At 47.4% G+C, this 21,328-nt stretch overlaps 1 protein-coding gene across 1 annotated transcript; it reads right to left on the bottom strand.

Moving 5' to 3' along the window:
- Positions 1-1,329: 1,329 nt before the first annotated feature.
- mideasa (mitotic deacetylase associated SANT domain protein a) lies at positions 1,330-20,519 on the bottom strand. The gene is given in 14 exon segments (XM_064925624.1): positions 1,330-3,908; positions 4,385-4,560; positions 5,846-5,965; positions 7,584-7,727; positions 8,066-8,154; positions 8,332-8,407; positions 8,616-8,719; positions 9,794-9,939; positions 10,171-10,240; positions 12,862-13,210; positions 13,982-14,179; positions 17,516-17,781; positions 17,784-19,384; positions 20,089-20,519. Coding segments are annotated over 13 exon segments (3,267 nt in total). The 5' UTR covers positions 19,060-19,384; positions 20,089-20,519; the 3' UTR covers positions 1,330-3,655.
- Positions 20,520-21,328: the final 809 nt, after the last annotated feature.

Below are 21,328 nucleotides of genomic sequence, written 5' to 3'. Positions count from 1 at the left end.
CAGTCTCGGCTGTGTCCTAGGTGCTTCTCTCTCGCTCTCCCGCTTTCAGAAAAGTGGAGATGTAAACAAGTGCTGGGAGAGGGGTGGCTGTCAGGAGAGAGAGAACGGTGGCTGTCATGGCCCCCCCGGCATGATGAGTGTAGGATGAAGGCAAGGTAGGCCATTTTATTTTCTCCTCTTTCATCTCCAGGCCTCGCATTTAATCTCCTAAGTGCTGCTGCTGCCTTGGCGTCTCTGTGTGTCTCTCTGTGTGTGCGCACCAGGCTGCCCTGGCTCTTACCCAGTGTTCTTTTTAACGGCTAGTTATTTCACCTTGGCAGAGTCGCAAAACACTTGCCACGCCCCCCAGGCCCAGACGAGTTTTCCCCTGTCCTTCCCGCTGTGGAGACGGATTGGAGCCTGGGTTGTATTCATTAGTGCATACCGCAGCAACATTTTTTGAAATGGGAAATGCTTTGTAATAAAAAAAATATATATATTGTTTCTTATTGGACAAGTTGTGGTTCTCTCCCACCCATTTTGGTCAGTTTTCCTGCGCTTGGTGAATATGACCATGTCGGGGCGGCAGGTAGCCTAGTGGTTAGAGCGTTGGGCCAGTAAGGTTGCTAGATCAAATCCCCGGCCTGACAAGGTAAAAATCTGTCATTCTGCCCCTGAACAAGGCCCACTGTTCCCCGGTAGACTGTCATTGAATTTGTTCTTAACTGACTTGCCTAGTTAAATAAATAAAAACCTGGCATGACCTGTTGGATAGTTATGAGGTTCTCTCTTCTACAGTCCTTGCCAAAATGTGTATATTGGACTTTTTGCTTCCAAGTTAATGCACTCATACTTTGGTGCTGGTTATGGCTGAAATAACAGGCACAAAGCACATTCCTGTAAATGAATAACAAATGTAACCTTGTTGTATACTTGTTTTCTGTTATAATGTGTCAGATCAAGTCACTTTTGACCTTTGCTATGATTTATTCGTTTTGTTATGTCTATAGTTTTGTGTAGTATGTTGTCCTACTAATCATATAGCATATGTATTGAAACTCAAGGGGGGGGTATTGTCCATTGATGATATTGAAGCACTCCTGCCCTCTACTGGTGGTTGTGTTAACTGCATACTGGAAGAAAATGGAAGTAAACCGGCTGAAAGGGGGAAGTACCATAAAGTCAGATTAAGGTCTTGATGAATAAAATCTGTTTTGCACCGACATTGCATTAAGGGATTCACCATTTTAAAGTAGTCAACTGGGTGGGATTTCCCAGAGATGAAGATGTGAAGCGAGACGATTCACTCAAAATCTGGATGTGAGATATGTACTTTTTTTTGTATAGAGGTACAGTATATTACTTTTTAATAAACTTTTATACACAAAACACACACATTCGATGTTAAAGGTCCCTTTGTAGTTTAAAATGTGCAATTCAACCTTAGAGTTTGCTGACAATTCTTAAAAATGTCCCCACAATATTTTCCTTTAAAAAAGTTAACAAGAATTCATACAAGGCGATGTCTACATTAGCCCCAATTTTAGAACTCAGGTGGATATTATAAAAGTGAAAAATCTCTTTGATCATGATTTAGTAATGAAAAACAGGTATTCACAGAGTATAGCTAGTTTGTTTAAACGCCCGGTGTACAAACTATTAAGAACAACCATTAGACCTAAATAGTCCACACAAAGAATTAGCAATATAGATATTCCAATAATAGCAAAATAGATATTCCAATATAGATATTCAATTAAAGTGATATAAAAGAAGTGGGATCGGCAAAAGCAGTAGAATATAATACAGTGCATTTACAAATCATTTCACATTTCCTTGTGAAAAATAAACACACAAAAATAGTTTGAAATATGTGGAGTTGGAAAAGCAATTAAAAGCAAGACAAGTTGTGGCACGGATGTGAGACAAAGTGGACATTGCAGGTCGCACCGGGCATTTCTGAAGTTTGCTAAATCACATACAGAGCCTTCAGAAAGTATTCACACCCCTTGACTTTTTCCACATTTTGTTGTGTTACAGCCTGAATTTAAAGTGGAATACATTTCGATTTTGTGTCCCTGGCCTACACACACATACAATGCCTCAATGTCAAAGTGGACTGATATTTCTAGACATTTTCACAAATAATTCAAGCTGAAATGTGTTGAGTCAATAAGTATTCAACCCCTTTGTTATGGAAAGCCTGAATAAGTTCAGGAATAAAAAATGTGCTTAACAAGTCACATAAGTTGTATGGGCTCACTGTGTGCAATAAGGGTTAAACATGATTTTTGAATGACAACCTCATCTCTGCACCCCACGCATATATTTATCTGTAAGGTCCCTCAGTGGAGCAGTGAATTTCAAACTTAGATTGAACAACAAAGACCCGGGAGGTTTTTCCAACGCAACGAATGGAACCTATTGGTACATGGTTAAACATTTAAATAAATGTAGACATTGAACATCCCTTTGAGCAAGTTATTGAAGACAATTTGGATGTTGTACACCCAGTCACTACAAAGACACAGGCGTCCTTCCTAATTCAATTGTCGGAGAGGAAGGAATCTGATCAGGGATTTCACCATGAGGCCAATGGTGATTTTAAAACCGTTAGAGTTTAATGGGTGTGATAGTTCTCCTGAGGATGGATCAACAACATTATAGTAACTCCACAATATTAACCTAAATGACAAAGTGAAAAGAAGGAAGCCTGTACAGAATAAAAGTATTCCAAAAACATGCATCCTGTTTGCAACAAGGCACTGAAGTAAAAGTGCAAGAAATATGGCATAGAAATGAACTTTGTACTGAATACAAAGCGTTATGTTTGGGCCAAATCCAACAAAACATCACTAAGTACCACTTCATATTTTCAAGCATGGTGGTGGCTGCATCATGTTATGGATAAACTTGTCACTAGGGAGTTGATTCTTTTATTTTTAGGATTACAAGAAACAGAATAGAGCTGAGCACAGGCAACATCCTAGAGAGAGAGGCTGGACAATAACCTGTTGCTGACCAAGACGACATTGAATGTTCCTGAGTGGCCTAGTTACTGTTTTTACTTAAAATCGTCTTGAAAATCTATGGCAAGACCTGAAAATGGCTGTCTAGTAATGAGCAACAACCAACTTGACAGAGCTTGAAGAATTTTTAAAAGAATGTGCAAATATTGTACAATCCAGGTGTGTAAAGCTCTAAGAGATCTACCCAGAAAGACTCGGCTGTAATCGCTGCCAAAGGTAATTCTAACTTGTATTGACACAGAACTGAAAATACTTATGTAAGTGAGATATTTCTGTATTTCATTTTCAACACATTTGAAAACATGTTTTCACTTAGTTATTATGGGGTATTGTGTGTAGACGGGTGAGAAAAATAAATGTAATCCATTTTGAATTCAGGTTGTAACACAACAAAATGTGGAATAAGTCAAGGGGTATGAATACTTTCTGAAGGCGCTGTACATGTGGTTCCTTAGACTCAACACCTCCCTGGGTGTTGTAAGATCTGATCATCTGTGCAGCACATCTGTAATGATGACCTGGAACGCCTCCATCCTCCATCTCATTGTTTCAGGTACAAAGATTATTTGTACTCGTTTGTCTTTCCGGGAGTAGGATATGTCTTTCATTCCCTCTCAAGCCCCCCCCCCCCTCCCTCCTCCCCTCTCTCACTGCCAGTCCTCGTCCTTTTCATCTTCTGTCTCTGAAGGCACATCCTCATCACTGACCTCATCCTGTTCTCCTGCTCCATTCCCACCCCCGTTCCCATTCTGCATAACCTCTGCTGCCTCCCTGGCCCGTGCCTCCGCCTCAACCGCCCGCTGCTCCTCTTCCTCTTTGAGTTTGAGTGCAGCTTCCTTCTTCTCCCGCTCAGCGTGGCTCTTCATGTGGGCACTGCGGCTTTTCACCTTGTAGAACACCCTGGAGGTCAAAGGTCAGATAGATACATGGACAATTGAACCCAGAGAACTATATAGAGAGAGACCTATGGCTCTGATCGAACCTACAGCCACACAGATGACGTTCCAGGTCACCTATTTTTGCAGTTGTGCATCTCAGAAGATTGCTAAAGTATATCAATGTGGTTACTGAGACGTAAACTCTTCTCCAGGTAAAGATCTAATTACCTGTGCAACGCGACTGCAACTAAGACAACCTGAAACGCCACCAATGGCTATTGTCTCCATTGTTGCCACACTGGTCTGAGATATGTCCAGCGAACACTGGTCTCTATGAGAGATGCCTGGTTTATAATACTCTTGGTCAATCCCTGTCTTTCACCGTTTTCTTTCACTCAATTAAAAATTGGCGGGGAAAAGTATTAATGGTGGAAAATGTGTATCTTTTTGCAGATCATCTAAACATAGTCTTAAAGGGGGACACACACACACACTGACCTGCTACACTTCTTGCAGGGGAACACGCCCTCTGGGTCGCCGGGGGGCTTTGGGGGCGCTCGGCTCTTCTTCCCCGCCTCGGGACGAGGTTTTCTGGCTGCAGAGGGAGGGGTTGGATGGGGAGGACCAACCTTGTGTACAGCATCCTGGTCCCTGCGCCCTAGCACTGCTCCTGTCTGGTGGGCCCAACATTACATCATTGTGTTTGTCTAGTATACCAAATCAAAATCAAATCAAATTTTATTGGTCATATACGCATGTTAAGCAGATGTTATTGCTGGTGTAGCGAAATACTTGTAATTAAAAATAAAAAAAGACATAAAAAAGAATACTGCAAAGTTTCCTTCGAGCTAGAAGCACGGCAGCCCTCTGTTGGCGCCATTTTTTCCAGAAAGTACCAATGTTGTACTGTCCTGTTGGTGAATCAGTCTGTTAAACCAGTGTTGTACTGTCCTGTTGGTGAATCAGTCTGTTAAACCAGTGTTGTACTGTCCTGTTGGTGAATCAGTCTGTTAAACCATACTGTCCTGTTGGTGAATCAGTCTGTTAAACCATACTGTCCTGTTGGTGAATCAGTCTGTTAAACCAGTGTTGTACTGTCCTGTTGGTGAATCAGTCTGTTAAACCATACTGTCCTGTTGGTGAATCAGTCTGTTAAACCCGTGTTGTACTGTCCTGTTGGTGAATCAGTCTGTTAAACCAGTGTTGTCCTGTTGGTGAATCAGTCTGTTAAACCCGTGTTGTACTGTCCTGTTGGTGAATCAGTCTGTTAAACCCGTGTTGTACTGTCCTGTTGGTGAATCAGTCTGTTAAACCAGTGTTGTACTGTCCTGTTGGTGAATCAGTCTGTTAAACCAGTGTTGTACTGTCCTGTTGGTGAATCAGTCTGTTAAACCAGTGTTGTACTGTCCTGTTGGTGAATCAGTCTGTTAAACCATACTGTCCTGTTGGTGAATCAGTCTGTTAAACCAATGTTGTACTGTCCTGTTGGTGAATCAGTCTGTTAAACCAGTGTTGTACTGTCCTGTTGGTGAATCAGTCTGTTAAACCAGTGTTGTACTGTCCTGTTGGTGAATCAGTCTGTTAAACCAGTGTTGTACTGTCCTGTTGGTGAATCAGTCTGTTAAACCATACTGTCCTGTTGGTGAATCAGTCTGTTAAACCAATGTTGTACTGTCCTGTTGGTGAATCAGTCTGTTAAACCAGTGTTGTACTGTCCTTTTTCAGGACCCTGTCTTTCAAAGATAATTCTTAAAAATCCAAATAACTTCACAGATCTTCATTGTAAAGGGTTTAAACACAGTTCCCCATGCTTGTTCAAAAAACCATAAAAATGAATGAACATTGGTCAAAGGACATATGATAGCAAGTATAAATAGATAAGGGATAGATTAAACATGGTACAATGAGGTTTAAAAATAATTTAAAAAAATGTAACTTCAAGTGAAAATGAGCACTTACATTGTAATGAGCCTGTAGTGTCTGAGTAACCCTGGACTGGTTGCAATCTTGACCCCTGTCACATGACCCTTCCCACTTCCTGTCAACTTCTTCCTGACTTGGTTTTGATCCCTGAGAGCTCTGTGAAAAAGAGACAAATAGCACAATAAATGGTCATCTTAATAAAATGTTATTTTGTAATGTAAATATATTTTTTTATGAACTCATGAACGACTTGTTTTATAATAAACTCAGCAAAAAAGAAACGTCCCTTTTTCAGGACCCTGTCTTTCAAAGATAATTCTTCAAAATCCAAATAACTTCACAGATCTTCATTGTAAAGGGTTTAAACACAGTTTCCCATGCTTGTTCAATGAACCATAAACAATTAATAAACATGCACCTGTGGAATGGTTGTTAAGACACTAACAGATTACAGACGGTAGGCAATTAAGGTCACAGTTATGAAAACTTAGGACACTCAAGAGGCCTTTCTACTGACTCTGAAGAACACCAAAAGAAAGATGCCCAGGGTTCCTGCTCATCTGTGTGAACGTGCCTTAGGCATAAGGCAAGGAGGCATGAGGACTGCAGATGTGGCCAGGGCAATAACTTGCCATCTCCGTACTGAGTCGCCTTAGACAGCGCTACAGGGAGACAGAGCGGACAGCTGATCGTCCTCGCAGTGACAGACCATGTGTAACAACACCTGCCCAGGATCGGTACATCTGAACATCACACCTGCAGGACAGGTACAGGATGGCAACAACAACTATCTGAGTTACAACAGGAATGCACAATCCCTCTATCAGTGCTCAGACTGTCCGCAATAGGCTGAGAGAGGCTGGACTGAGGGCTTGTAGGCCTGTTGTAAGGCAGGTCCTCACCAGACATCAACCACAACAACGTCATCTAAGGGCACAAACCCATCATCGCTGGACCAGACAGGACTGGCAAAAAGTGCTCTTCACTGACGACTCATGGTTTTGTCTCACCAGGGGTGATGGTCGGATTCAGGTTTATCGTCGAAGGAATGAGTTACACCGAGGCCTGTATTCTGTAGCGGGATCGAGGTGGAGGGTCCGTCATGATCTGGGGCGGTGTGTCACAGCATCATCGGACTGAGCTTGTTGCCATTGCAGGGAATCTCAAAGCTGTGCGTTACAGGGAAGACATCCTCCTCCTTCATGTGGTACCATTCTTGCAGGCTCATCCTGTCATGACCCTCCAGCATGACAATGCCACCAGCCATACTGCTCATTCTGTTCTTATTTCCTGCAAGACAGGAATGTCAGTGTTCTGCCATGGCCAGCAAAGAGCCCGGATCTCAATCCCATTGAGCACATCGTGGACCTGTTGGATCGGAGGGTGAGGGCAAGGGCCATTCCCCCCAGAAATGTCTGGAAACTTGCAGGTGCCTTGGTGAAAGAGTGGGGTAACATGTTACAGCAAGAACTGGCAAATCTGGTGCAGTCCATGAGGAGGAGATGCACTGCAGTACTTAATGCAGCTGGTGGCCACACCAGATACTGACTGTTGATTTTGATTGACCCCCCCTTTGTTCAGGGACAAATTATTGCCTTTCTGTTAGTCACAGGTCTGTGGAACTTGTTCAGTTTGTCTCAGTTGTTGAATCTTGTTATGTTCATACAAATATTTACACATGTTAAGTTTGCTGAAAATAAACACAGTTGACAGTGAGAGGACGCTTCTTCTTTTTTTGACTGACTTTATTTGTTTTCATTAACTAAAGCCTTACCTTAACATCCACCACTGCCTCTGTGTGTCTATCTGCTGGGGACTCTGCAGGTCCGTAGGTAACGCTTCCACTGTGACTGATCTTCACCTGTTTCTTATGCATGTAGTAAAACTCCACACATTGGGCCACTGTCTTTGTTTGCACCTGTTTACGGATAGTTGAAAGAAAGACAGACAGACAGACAGACAGACAGACAGACAGACAGACAGACAGACAGACAGACAGACAGACACACACAGACAGACAGAGACAGAGAGAGACAGACAGACAGACAGACAGACAGACACACAGACAGACACACAGACACACAGACACACACACAGACACACACACAGACAGACAGACACACACAGACAGACACACACAAATAGACAGTTATTAAAATGTTATTCATTTCTTATAGTATTCCCACTGTTTGCCCAGGTGGTACTGATTCATGCCATGTGGTGAAACCGTCATGGCCTGGTTAGAAGTGAGCGTACCAGTTTCTGCACCATGAAGAAGTCCTTCCTGTAGGTAGAGATGCCTTTATTGAAGAAGCGCTTCTCTGAGGGAGTCCAACTGTCTGATCCTGGGGGGGGGGGAATTATTCACCATTCTGTCAATGAGGCCTCACAGTGTGTGTGTGTGTGTGTGTGTGTGTGTGTGAAATTTGGAAGTGAATGAATGGCACTACCCCCTTCCATTTCCCTTCTAACAGGCACACTTTTGAGAAAGAAGCAATTGAGGAAACAAAATGTCTTCCCACCTGAGTAGTGATAGTCTGCCAGGTGGTGGCCATCAGAGAAAACGGGCTCCTTGAGCAGCAGGAACGCCAGGGTCTCCTGGGGAGAGCAACACAATTCATCACCGGTACTATCTAGTGCACTATTTTGACCAGGGGCTCTAGTAAAAAATAAAAAATAAACTAAAAAACACACTATAAAAAGTTAATAGGGAGCTATTTATGAAAGCTGGGAGAAACTAATTTGCCACAGAGGGGATTATCGTGGAATCACTGGGTTAAATCACTGTGTGAGTCACTCTACTCACAAGGACATTGCCCCCGCACTCATGCAGACAGTGGAGGGCCAGCTCCTGATTGGTGCCACCGCCGTACAGAGCGCTGGAGCAGGCCAAGCTCATCAGGTCGTCCACTAGGGGGAAAGAGTGAGGCAATTTTGAGGTAGGAAGACAGGGAGTGAGAGGAGGTGCAGGGAGAGAAAGAGAGAGGGCGGGGGGAGAGAAAGAGAGAGGGCGGGGGGAGAGAAAGAGAGAGGGCGGGGGGAGAGAAAGAGAGAGGGCGGGGGGAGAGAAAGAGAGAGGGCGGGGGGAGAGAAAGAGAGAGGGCGGGGGAGAGAAAGAGCGGGGGAGAGAAAGAGCGGGGGAGAGAAAGAGCGAGGGTGGGGGAGAGAAAGAGAGGGCGGGGGAGAGAAAGAGCGGGGGAGAGAAAGAGAGAGGGCGGGGGAGAGAAAGAGCGGGGGAGAGGAATAGAGAGGGCGGGGGAGAGAAAGAGAGAGGGCGGGGGAGAGAAAGAGAGAGGGCGGGGGGAGAGAAAGAGAGAGAGCGGGGGAGAGAAAGAGAGAGGGCGGGGGAGAGAAAGAGAGAGAGCGGGGGAGAGAAAGAGAGAGAGCGGGGGAGAGAAAGAGAGAGGGCGGGGGAGAGAAAGAGCGGGGGAGAGAAAGAGAGAGGGCGGGGGAGAGAAAGAGCGGGGGAGAGAAAGAGAGAGGGCGGGGGAGAGAAAGAGAGAGGGCGGGGGAGAGAAAGAGAGAGGGCGGGGGAGAGAAAGAGAGAGAGCGGGGGAGAGAAAGAGAGAGAGCGGGGGAGAGAAAGAGAGAGGGCGGGGGAGAGAAAGAGAGAGGGCGGGGGAGAGAAAGAGAGAGAGCGGGGGAGAGAAAGAGAGAGAGCGGGGGAGAGAAAGAGAGAGAGCAAGTAGAGAAAGACCGAAAGCAAAACGGTCAACATTTTGCACTACTTCAGGACGTTACAGCCCATGTTGTTCAAATGTGCGTACTTCGACTTCCATACAAAACCTTTTTAAAGTCAGCTCTGTATGCCTCACACCACAGAGCCATGCCGAGCTGAGCCGAGCCAAGATGTACTGAGCTGGCCTGACTATGCATTCAACATAGTTTCTGGAACCACGCCAGAACAATATGGTTTGGGTTAGCCCTGTTCTGTGAAAACGGTATTAGATTACTATAGTTTTGAGTAAGAGGCAGTGTAGTTACCGGTCTCCTGCTCTGCGTGGCGTAGCAGGGACGCCTTCATGGGGAGCCAGACCAGGTCAGCCTTGTGCTGGTCCCACTGGGTCAGCGAGCGGTCACACTGCAGCTCTGGTACCTCCGCCTGGTACTGCAGGCCAATGTTAATACGCCTAGGGGTGGGGAGAGGGAGGGAGGGTCGGAGGGAGGTAGGTGGTGGGAGAACGAGGGAGACAGCGAGCGGGTGGAGCGAGAGAGATTGTGGGTTTGATTCCTGGGGCCACCCATATGTAAAATGTATGCATACATGACTGTAAGCCGCTATAGATAAAAGCGTCTGTTGAATGGCATATACATCATAATGCATTATGCCTGAGTTCAGTGTTACAGAGGTTTGTACTCACGGTTCAAAGCTGACAGGTGTGGCATCGGTGATCAAAGGGAGGACTGGGGGCGTGATGTCTGTAGAGCTGGCTGGAGAACACAAATTAACACAGCACCTTTAGGACGCTACCATCTGGACAGAGGTATATAGAACAGAGAGGACAGAGAGACCATCTGGACAGAGGTATATAGAACAGAGAGGACAGAGAGACCATCTGGACAGAGGTATATAGAACAGGGAGGACAGCGAGACCATCTGGACAGAGGTATATAGAACAGGGAGGACAGAGAAACCATCTGGACAGAGGTATATAGGACAGAGAGACAGAGAAACCATCTGGACAGAGGTATATAGAATAGAGAGGACAGAGAGACCATCTGGACAGAGGTATATATAACAGAGAGGACAGAGAAACCACCTGGACAGAGGTATATAGAACAGAGAGGACAGAGAAACCATCTGGACAGAGATATATATAACAGAGAGGACAGAGAGACAGAGAAACCACCTGGACAGAGGTAAATAGAACAGGGAGGACAGAGGTATATAGAACAGAGAAACCATCTGGACAAGGTATATAGAACAGAGAGGACAGAGAAACCATCTGGACAGAGGTATATAGAACAGAGAGGACAGAGAGACCATCTGGACAGAGGTATATAGAACAGAGAGGGCAGAGAAACCATCTGGACAGAGGTATATAGAACAGAGAGGACAGAGAAACCATCTGGACAGAGGTATATAGAATAGAAAGGACAGAGAGACCATCTGGACAGAGATATATATAACAGAGAGGACAGAGAGACAGAGAAACCACCTGGACAGAGGTAAATAGAACAGGGAGGACAGAGGTATATAGAACAGAGAGGGCAGAGAAACCATCTGGACAGAGGTATATAGAACAGAGAGGACAGAGAAACCATATGGACAGAGGTATATAGCACAGAGAGGACAGAGAAACCATCTGGACAGAGGTATATAGAACAGAGAGGACAGAGAGGACAGAGAAACCATCTGGACAGAGGTATATAGAACAGAGAGGACAGAGAGACCATCTGGACAGAGGTATATAGAACAGAGAGGACAGAGAAACTACCTGGACAGAGGTATATAGAACAGAGAGGACAGAGAGACCATCTGGACAGAGGTATATAGAACAGAGAGGACAGAGAAACTACCTGGACAGAGGTATATAGAACAGAGAGGACAGAGAAACCATCTGGACAGAGGTATATAGAATAGAGAGGACAGAGAGACAGAGAACCCATCTGGACAGAGGTATATAGAACAGAGAGGACAGAGAGGACAGAGAGACCATCTGGACAGAGGTATATAGAACAGAGGACAGAGAGACAGAAAAAACATCTGGACAGAGGTATATAGAACAGAGAGACCATCTGGACAGTTATATAGAACAGAGAGGACAGAGAAACCATCTGGACAGAGGTATATAGAACAGAGAGGACAGAGAACCCATCTGGACAGAGGTATATAGAACAGAGAGGACAGAGAGAGCATCTGGACAGAGGTATATAGAACAGAGAGGACAGAGAGACAGAAAAACCATCTGGACAGAGGTATATAGAACAGAGAGGACAGAGAGACAGAGAAACCATCTGGACAGAGGTATATAGAACAGAGAGAGGACAGAGAGACCATCTGGACAGAGATATATAGAACGGAGAGGGCAGAGAAACCATCTGGAGAGAGGTATATAGAACAGAGAGGACAGAGAAACCATCTGGACAGAGGTATATAGAACAGAGAGGGCAGAGAAACCATCTGGAGAGAGGTATATAGAACAGAGAGGGCAGAGAAACCATCTGGACAGAGGTATATAGAACAGAGAGGGCAGAGAAACCATCTGGACAGAGGTATATAGAACAGAGAGGACAGAGAAACCATCTGGACAGAGGTATATAGAACAGAGAGGACAGAGAAACCATCTGGACAGAGGTATATAGAACAGAGAGGACAGAGAAACCATCTGGACAGAGGTATATAGAACAGAGAGGACAGAGAAAACATCTGGGCAGAGAGGACAGAGAAACCATCTGGACAGAGGTATATAGAACAGAAGAGGGCAGAGAAACCATCTGGACAGAGGTATATAGAACAGAGAGGACAGAGAGACAGAGAAACCACCTGGACAGAGGTAAATAGAACAGGGAGGACAGAGGTATATAGAACAGAGAGGGCAGAGAAACCATATGGACAGAGGTAGAGATACTATAGAACTTGATCTGATCTCAGAACACAGGAAGTCATGGGGCCATTAAACTCTGGAGGACTGTGGGAAAGTGTTCCTAATGGCACCCTATTCCCAACGTAGTGCACCACTTTTGGCCAGGGTCCATAGGACTGTTCAAAAGTCGTGCACTACATAGGGAATAGGGTGCCATTTGTGAAGCATCCTACACTTTAAGCGCTGGTTTCAATGTTCAATAGCGATTTCTCCAATGAAAATGCTTTTTTAGTCCAGGACTAGACTTAACTACTGTCTGGGAAACCAGCCCTGGACTACTGACAGGAGAAATACATTGTGACAAGGTTGCATTCAGTGCATAGGAAAAGAAAGGAACAGATTTGTAGTTTCTGTAATAACAATAGAGGTAGGGGACAACTAGGAGACAGAGAAGAGAGAGAGACGGAGGGAAAGAGAGGGAGAACGATACAGCGAGACTCCTCGAGCTTCCGTGACAAGACTTACTGGATCGCAGAAGGCTGCGCGAGGCCGACTTGGGCGTGTTGGGTGGCGGTTGCAGGGTCTGGTTGCTGGCGGCGATGGAAGACAGGAAGGTGGAGAAGTAGAGACCAGAGCCCTCGCGCACCGGCGACAGGATGGGCGGTGGGGTGTAGGGCGGTAGGGTGAAGTGGTGGTCGGGCAGGCGGATGGGCGACCGCAGGTGGCTCTGGTAGGGAGTGATGGCGGAGTAGACTGAGGGGGCGATGAACGTAGCCGGTTTGGGTGGCGGGATGAAGAGGGGCTCGGGACGAGGCCGCCATTTGTGCTTGGCCAATTTCCCATCGTCGTCCTGACCAGCATCGCCCTCCCCGTCCTGGTTGGGTGAGATGATTGTGAGGACTTCAGTGATATTTCAGAGAATGACAAGGACAAATAGACAAGTGGAAGGTGGGAGGGAGATTATGACTTGTGTGGGGAAGTCACCGGTGGGATTAATGAAGTCGCTAAATAATAACGTTGTGAAACCACATTGAATGTTTTTGGCCTCTACATCAGTGGCTCCATTGAGTCCTATTTTTTATTTGATTTATTTCACCTTTATTTAACCAGGTAGGTCAGTTGAGAACAAGTTATCATTTACAACTGAGACTTGGCCAAGATAAAGCAGTGCGACAAAAATAACAACATAGAGTTACACATGAGATAAACAAACATACAGTCAATAGCACTATTGAACGATAGCGCATGACAACCCAACCCATTGTGGAGTTCAGGCCTAATTTCTACATACTAAAACATGTCCCCCCAGCAGGTCATCATATCTGGGTTCAAATAGTATTTTTATTTTTTTCATATACTTTAACTGTGCTTGATCGAGCTTGCCTGGCTGGCACAACAGAACAAACAGAAAAGGGCAAACTCCACCCACCTGGAACTCCAGGCAGGCTCAAACAAACACTCAAAGTATGTGAAAGAAAGCAAATACTATTTGAACCCTAGATTGTGTTCATTAGGCACTAAAACAGAAGAAAACAGTGAGGAACTATGTGGACTTGTCCAACAAAGAACACTAAAATGCTGCAAAACATTTTTACTACGCCTAGCTTAATGAATACAACCAAGGTCTGCATGTCACAGGACCTACCTGGCTGAAGCTCTCCGAGAGGGACTTCCTCAGTGAGCGGCGGCTCGCTACAATGACCGAGGGCTTGTGTTGGGGCTGGGGTGGGAGTTGGGCGTGCTGGCCCGGAGGGCATGTCTGACCCTGGCGCACTGGCACAGACACGGGGATAACCAGGGGCACCATGCCAGCTTGTCTGCCCATAAGACCCTCCTCCTGCTGCTGGAGGGGCAGGGTAGAAGAGGGGAATAACAGAGATAGAAATAAGTAGAGAAAGGAGATAATATAGATAATATAGACAATATAGACAATATGTAAGGGAGTATAATAGAAAGTGGAAGTAAATATTGAAAATAGTGAACTTTCCATTCTACATTCTTGACAAATGAAATGAAACCCCCGCAGCAATTGTTCATCTCAGACTGTAGGTATGCATGTCACAGACAATTTATGGACATTGCTTAAAGGCAGTCTTCAGTGTTGCAAGATCCCGTTTCACAACTAGAATCAGGAAAGCACTGCACACATTGTATGAACAACCAGTTACTTATAAGCAGCAAATGGTTACTGTCAGTTTACAAAACGGATTGAAAATCTGGTACTAGTGAAAATACACAACATTAGCAACTACATTCAAGCCAGGCCAGAGAAATACTACATTCAAGCCAGGCCAGAGAAATACTACATTCAAGCCAGGCCAGAGAAATACTACATTCAAGCCAGGCCAGAGAAATACTACATTCAAGCCAGGCCAGAGAAATACTACATTCAAGCCAGGCCAGAGAAATACTACATTCAAGCCAGGCCAGAGAAATACTACATTCAAGCCAGGCCAGAGAAATACATTTGAAATTTAATTCAAATGACTACAGTAAATGCCTCAAATCTGCACCCTTGAACTCCACCCCACACAGCCAACTCAACAAAAAAAATTAAAATAAAAGAAGCTGAACCTTGGGATTGTGAATAACAGTGGTATGACTGTTTTATTAAGGCACCTGGTTGGGGAGAGAATGTGTAGGAGTGGGAGTCTGCAGGCCACAGCCCCTCCCTGGCTCAGCTGAATGACTGGGGAGGGAGAGTCCGGAGTGGCTCCAGGCTACAGCCCCTCCCTGGCTCAGCTGAATGACTGGGGAGGGAGAGTCCGGAGTGGCTCCAGGCTACAGCCCCTCCCTGGCTCAGCTGAATGACTGGGGAGGGAGAGTCCGGAGTGGCTCCAGGCTACAGCCCCTCCCTGGCTCAGCTGAATGACTGGGGAGGGAGAGTCCGGAGTGGCTCCAGGCTACAGCCCCTCCCTGGCTCAGCTGAATGACTGGGGAGGGAGAGTCCGGAGTGGCTCCAGGCCACAGCCCCTCCCTAGCTCAGCTGAATGACTGGGGAGGGAGAGTCCGGAGTGGCTCCAGGCCACAGCCCCTCCCTAGCTCAGCTGAATGACTGGGGAGGGAGAGTCCGGAGTGGCTCCAGGCTACAGCCCCTCCCTAGCTCAGCTGAATGACTGGGGAGGGAGAGTCCTGAGTGGCTCCAGGCTACAGCCCCTCCCTGGCTCAGCTGAATGACTGGGGAGGGAGAGTCCGGAGTGGCTCCAGGCTACAGCCCCTCCCTGGCTCAGCTGAATGACTGGGGAGGGAGAGTCCGGAGTGGCTCCAGGCTACAGCCCCTCCCTGGCTCAGCTGAATGACTGGGGAGGGAGAGTCCGGAGTGGCTCCAGGCTACAGCCCCTCCCTGGCTCAGCTGAATGACTGGGGAGGGAGAGTCCGGAGTGGCTCCAGGCTACAGCCCCTCCCTGGCTCAGCTGAATGACTGGGGAGGGAGAGTCCTGAGTGGCTCCAGGCTACAGCCCCTCCCTGGCTCAGCTGAATGACTGGGGAGGGAGAGTCCTGAGGAATGTAGAGGTGTGCAGACATGTAGCTGCTTCAACAGTCTGCATCCAGCACACACTTCCTCTCTCTGCAGCCTGCACCCAGTCTCCCCCTGCAGCCTGCACCCAGTCTCCCCCTGCAGCCTGCACCCAGTCTCCCCCCCTGCAGCCTGCACCCAGTCTCCCCCCCTGCAGCCTGCACCCAGTCTCCCCCCCTGCAGCCTGCACCCAGTCTCCCCCTGCAGCCTGCACCCAGTCTCCCCCTGCAGCCTGCACCCAGTCTCCCCCTGCAGCCTGCACCCAGTCTCCCCCTGCAGCCTGCACCCAGTCTCCCCCTGCAGCCTGCACCCAGTCTCCCCCTGCAGTCTGCACCCAGTCTCCCCCTGCAGCCTGCACCCAGTCTCCCCCTGCAGCCTGCACCCAGTCTCCCCCTGCAGTCTGCACCCAGTCTCCCCCTGCAGTCTGCACCCAGTCTCCCCCTGCAGCCTGCACCCAGTCTCCCCCTGCAGCCTGCACCCAGTCTCCCCCTGCAGTCTGCACCCAGTCTCCCCCTGCAGCCTGCACCCAGTCTCCCCCTGCAGTCTGCACCCAGTCTCCCCCTGCAGTCTGCACCCAGTCTCCCCCTGCAGCCTGCACCCAGTCTCCCCCTGCAGCCTGCACCCAGTCTCCCCCTGCAGTCTGCACCCAGTCTCCCCCTGCAGCCTGCACCCAGTCTCCCCCCTGCAGTCTGCACCCAGTCTCCCCCTGCAGCCTGCACCCAGTCTCCCCCTGCAGTCTGCACCCAGTCTCCCCCTGCAGCCTGCACCCAGCACAATCCCTCTCTCTCTCCCCCCCTCTCTGCCGATTTATTCAATAACCAACATGTTTTGCCTTTGAAAAACAAGTCCTGAAAAAAATGCAGCTGCTTTAGTGGGTGTGCCTAAAGGGAAACGTCAACATCATACATTCCTGACAGCAAGGCTAGGAATCACTCTTTTCTCACAGAAGTACAGCATAAGGGGAAGTCCTGCACAGAAACCATGATCTTCCTCTTGGAAGAGGAACAGTGTTGCAGTGGTCACAGTGGCAGCAAAGTAGGGGAAGACACAATCAGTTTTCCTGTCATCCGAGGAACTCATCTAAATTCAATAGTCAGGCCGCCGTGTGTGAAAATGCAGCACTTGCAGAAAGATGAAATTAGGAATATATGTATAATTATTTAACTGCATGTACTGTACAAGTGAGCGAAAATAGCAGTAGAAGTATTGTTGTCTGTTAATTTACTCCAATCAGGGGAGGGTTGGTAGGATTCAGGAGTCACATTATTACTACCTTCAGGAAATACATGAGGTATTTAATCAACATCCTTATTTCTCTGGCCCATTGTGTCGGCCTTCGCGTACAGCGACAATTTTGAACACTTGCTATTCAGAGGTCTATGTGAATGATTGTGTTCTGTGTGTTTCCTTAAAGGAGTCTGGCAGAGCCACACCTTTTGTATTTTGTGTTTATTGGACTGATGATAGAGAGAAAAGTTGATAGAAGGACAATGCTAGAGCAGTGGGTCAGATTCAAACCAATGCTTGCAGCGATACACAGTACATGTGATCCAGACGCAGGGGCTAAGACCGCTGGACTACCCTAGTAGTCTGCCACAATGTGAGATGAACTTGGAACAGGTTGTAGGCCTGGTTGAACTAAACTAAAGAGTGTAAACAAACCTTGGCCATCTTGGAGGGGGGCAGCGATTCCCTCTCGGAAGCCTTCTGGGCCAGAGTCTCCAAGTTGATCTCTTTCGACGCCCTCCTCCTCCGGCGCGTACTCTGGATAACCCCCCCAGTCGGCCCCTGTCTCTCCCCCCCTTCTCGTCTGGCTACCACACCGTTCTGGGGTACCTCTCTGAAGGTCTGGTTCCAGGGGGATAGTGAGGGAGGGTCCACGAGTGGTGATAGCCCGTCTCTGGAGAGGCGGCGGGAGCGACGGGGGCAGCCGGAGATGCGTCTGAGGGTGACATGGGGTCCGATGTGAGTTTTGGGGGGCAGGGGTCGGAGGATGTGCTTGATGGATCAGTGGACGGGGTCTCTACATCCGGTGTATGTCCCTGTCCCTGAGTCTCCACAGACAGAGGCATGTCCTTGTGAGGGGTTGAGGGGCTAGCTCTAGACGGACAGTTGTCAGGGGGCTGGTTATAACTCAGGAAGTGTTGGTTTGGCTGCTGCTTTTGCTGAGACTGCGGCTGCAGTATTTCCTGCGGTGGTAAACTGTGTGGCGGTTGAAGCTGCTGCTGGTGCATTTGTTGCCGTTGCTCCTGTTGTATTTGCTGCTTGTGATACTGCTGATTCAGCTGCAGTTGGATCTGATGCTGTTGCATTTGGTGCTGGAGCTGTTGCTGCAATTGGTGCTGTTGTTGTTGATGATGCTGCTGATGTAACTGTTGTTGCTGCTTCTGCTGTTGTTGTTGCTGCTGTTGCATCTGAAGCTGCATCAGTTGGTGTTGTTGTTGGGTTTTTGGCTGCTCGTTGTAGCTCAGTTTGGGCATGGCCTTGGTGCCCCCCTGGAACACTGGGTAGTACCCAGATGGAAGGTGCTGTTTGGTGGGTCCGAACGCCAGCTGGATGGGCTGCATCAAGGACCCTGGTTGCATGGTGGGGTGAGAGGAGGGGGCATGGGGGGGCTGAGCCTGGAGATCTACACCCTTATGGCCCTGCTGGAAGGCCTGGAGCTGGGCTTGATGCATGGCGGCTGCCGCAGCTTGCTGCCCCCACTCTAAGCCCCTAGCCTGGGCTGGAGCTTGGGTTGCCTCCCTGTAAACCTCCATGGAACCTGGAGCCTGTTTCTCTGCTGGCCCCATCTGCAGAGCAGCTCCTTCATCGTGGCTCCCTTTGGGGAAGGCCATCTGGACCCTAACGTTGTTCAAGCCGTCCATATACGGGCTAAAGTTCTGCCCCCATGAATTGGTTGGCAGGGGCCCGGAAGCATCCTGAGACCAGCCAGCGGCTTGGATGTGGTCCTGGTGCATCCATTTGACAGAGGCAGTCTGCTGATAGTGTGCACGACTTTGGGGCCCCTTCTCTGGGTTGAAGACCCCAGAGCCGTGGCCTCCAGGCTCCCCTACCCTGTGAGCAGACTCCAGAGCCGGGGGGCCCATACCGCCATAGAAGACATCCCCCGCGTGCTGCACTGTGGGCTCCTTCATGGCAGCTGCAGCCCGATGTTTGCCCCGACTCTTATCAGGGATCACTTTCTGCTGGGGAGGATGACTCATACTATAATCATCAAGCTAAAAAAAAAAAAAAAAAACAGCAGGTAAAAAAGTTGAGGTCCTTTATATATATCCCCAGTCACTTGAGTAAAAAACAAGGACGAGGCCAAGTGTTTCTGCCTACACTGCCTCGGTCTGGGACCGTTATGTCCTGCTTTGTTTAACGGCGAGAACAGAGGGACTCTGGAGGAAACATAAGTCCTACAGGAAAGAGTAGAGGGCGGAGAACACACACCTCCTCCCTCAAGTCAGATCTGAAGAAGTTTGCTACTGTTAAGGGTCACGGCGGCCCTGGATCCCCAGATGTCCCTCATTCATGTGTGGGGCCCTGAAAGATAGAGGGTGAGGGAAATGACTGGTCAAATATGTGTGAAGTAAGTTTTCAACGGGCATGTGTGCAGGACAGGCCTGTTTGCTTGGCTCAGAGGAAAGAACTAGGCTAATTATATATAAAGTAAAATACGTTCAGAGAGCATGCACTGTACAAGTATTGTAGAAGCAAAGTATTAATAATGCTGAAATACTTCCAAATCCAATTAATATAGTGACATCACAGACACAAAAGTAGTCGTGTCGGCCCATTATTTGCACACCGTAGATGTTGGTTTCGACTGTGATAATAGCAGGCAGAGACAGTTTGAGGCGTGGACTGTACAGAACTGCCATTTGACAACGAGAAATACAGGAAGCGAGAGAAAACAAGTAGAGTCGCTTTCCACCCCCCTCTCGGAGCCCCCAGTCCCAGCCAATTGGATGCAAATTTCAGGCAACCTTTTGTGTTGTAGTAAAGTATTGTTGCCACACTGTTGCCTTCGCAAATTACATACAGTAACATCTGCGCATGAGTTTATGTGCAATAAATATGGCCAGGCCACTAAAATCACATCGTGGCTTCATTAAAGTCAAACTAAACCTACAAAACACGAAGTGCATTCTCCCATGGGATTGTGTTTACAATTGCAACTCCATATTTTGCGATTATGTTGATCGACAACACACGTGATATATTAAATTAAATTAATTGACACTTACTGTTTCAATATCATTTTATGTATATGACAGCGAGTTCTACGGAGCCAATTTCCTTTGGGCCAAAGTCGAATGCATGCAGCTCCACTACGGGATCGTGCGCAACAGATAACATATACTTCGAGTTCGACAACTTTTCTTCAGGCCATAGAGTAAACAACTTGCATCGAAACCATTCAAACACGGGATTTGGGATATTTGTTGTTCAACCCCAAATCCATGTAAGTACAGTGGCTACAATGTTGCACACGGTGAAATAATAACACACTTTCAGGAAAACATGTCCAGCAACTTTCTCCCCGCATCGAGTGTGTACGTACATAAACCACTGATTCCGTTGGGTATGATCAAAATGTCAAGAACATTTGGTTATTTGCGTATTTTTCATAGATCTGTCTGTCAAATGCATTAGCTCTATTGCATTCACTGATACATCAGACTACACATAGCATTTATAAATCTGTGAAGCTGCGCCAACGCGTTAAAGTTCTGAGCTCGTGAATGCGCCGCCTCACCCTTCAACCGCTCAACTGACGTCTGCTGTCCAATCCGATTGTTTGATCACGCCTATATCCATGTCCTTATAAGGTTGTCCCACTGGTTGTGGCGTCATCCAGTAAATTGCAGCACACCCTGGCAATGAGGGGATTCGATTAATCTGGCTTGGGCGCCATGGTAGGCGTGTTTTGCACAGGTCGAAAGTTGATTTTGCATTCGTTATGAAACCGTCTGTCTCCCGGGCGTGAGCTAGGTGCCCCGTTCAAAGCCGGCTCCAAACAAAAGTTATGTAACTAAGCATTAAGTAATAAGTAGGATTCTGTATTTTCACATGCAAAAGTGATTGAGTTTGATATATGCCATTCCAATGAAAACTAGTTTAACAATTCTAACATATATTTTATGGAAAATAGATGTATGTTTCTGGAAGATGTTCCACGCTGCCTTGTTGACAACATGACCGAGCGGCGCAGAATACTGTTATATTTGAGATCCTCCCTCACTGCTTTTGCCGATCCCGTCATGGGCCATGGACCGGTACCCCGCAGCTCAGCATAATCGATTCTGCCCAGTGCTTCTGAGGGGGATTTCCTTCAGGGGGCTCCCAAAGGGGTCACATGTTGAAGTGTGCATGCACGGCCAAATACATGTGTCTCATTTGGGTAGTACACTAGGCAATGTCATATTTATTTAACTAGGCAAGTCAAACACATAAGCCCCCGGAGTGCATTTAACTTCTCTCTTT

The sequence above is a fragment of the Oncorhynchus masou genome, chromosome 19 (assembly GCF_036934945.1).
Source record: "Oncorhynchus masou masou isolate Uvic2021 chromosome 19, UVic_Omas_1.1, whole genome shotgun sequence".
NCBI lineage: Eukaryota > Metazoa > Chordata > Actinopteri > Salmoniformes > Salmonidae > Oncorhynchus > Oncorhynchus masou.
Note: the sequence above shows the minus strand (reverse complement) of the source record. Positions and strands in the feature narration are given on the sequence as shown.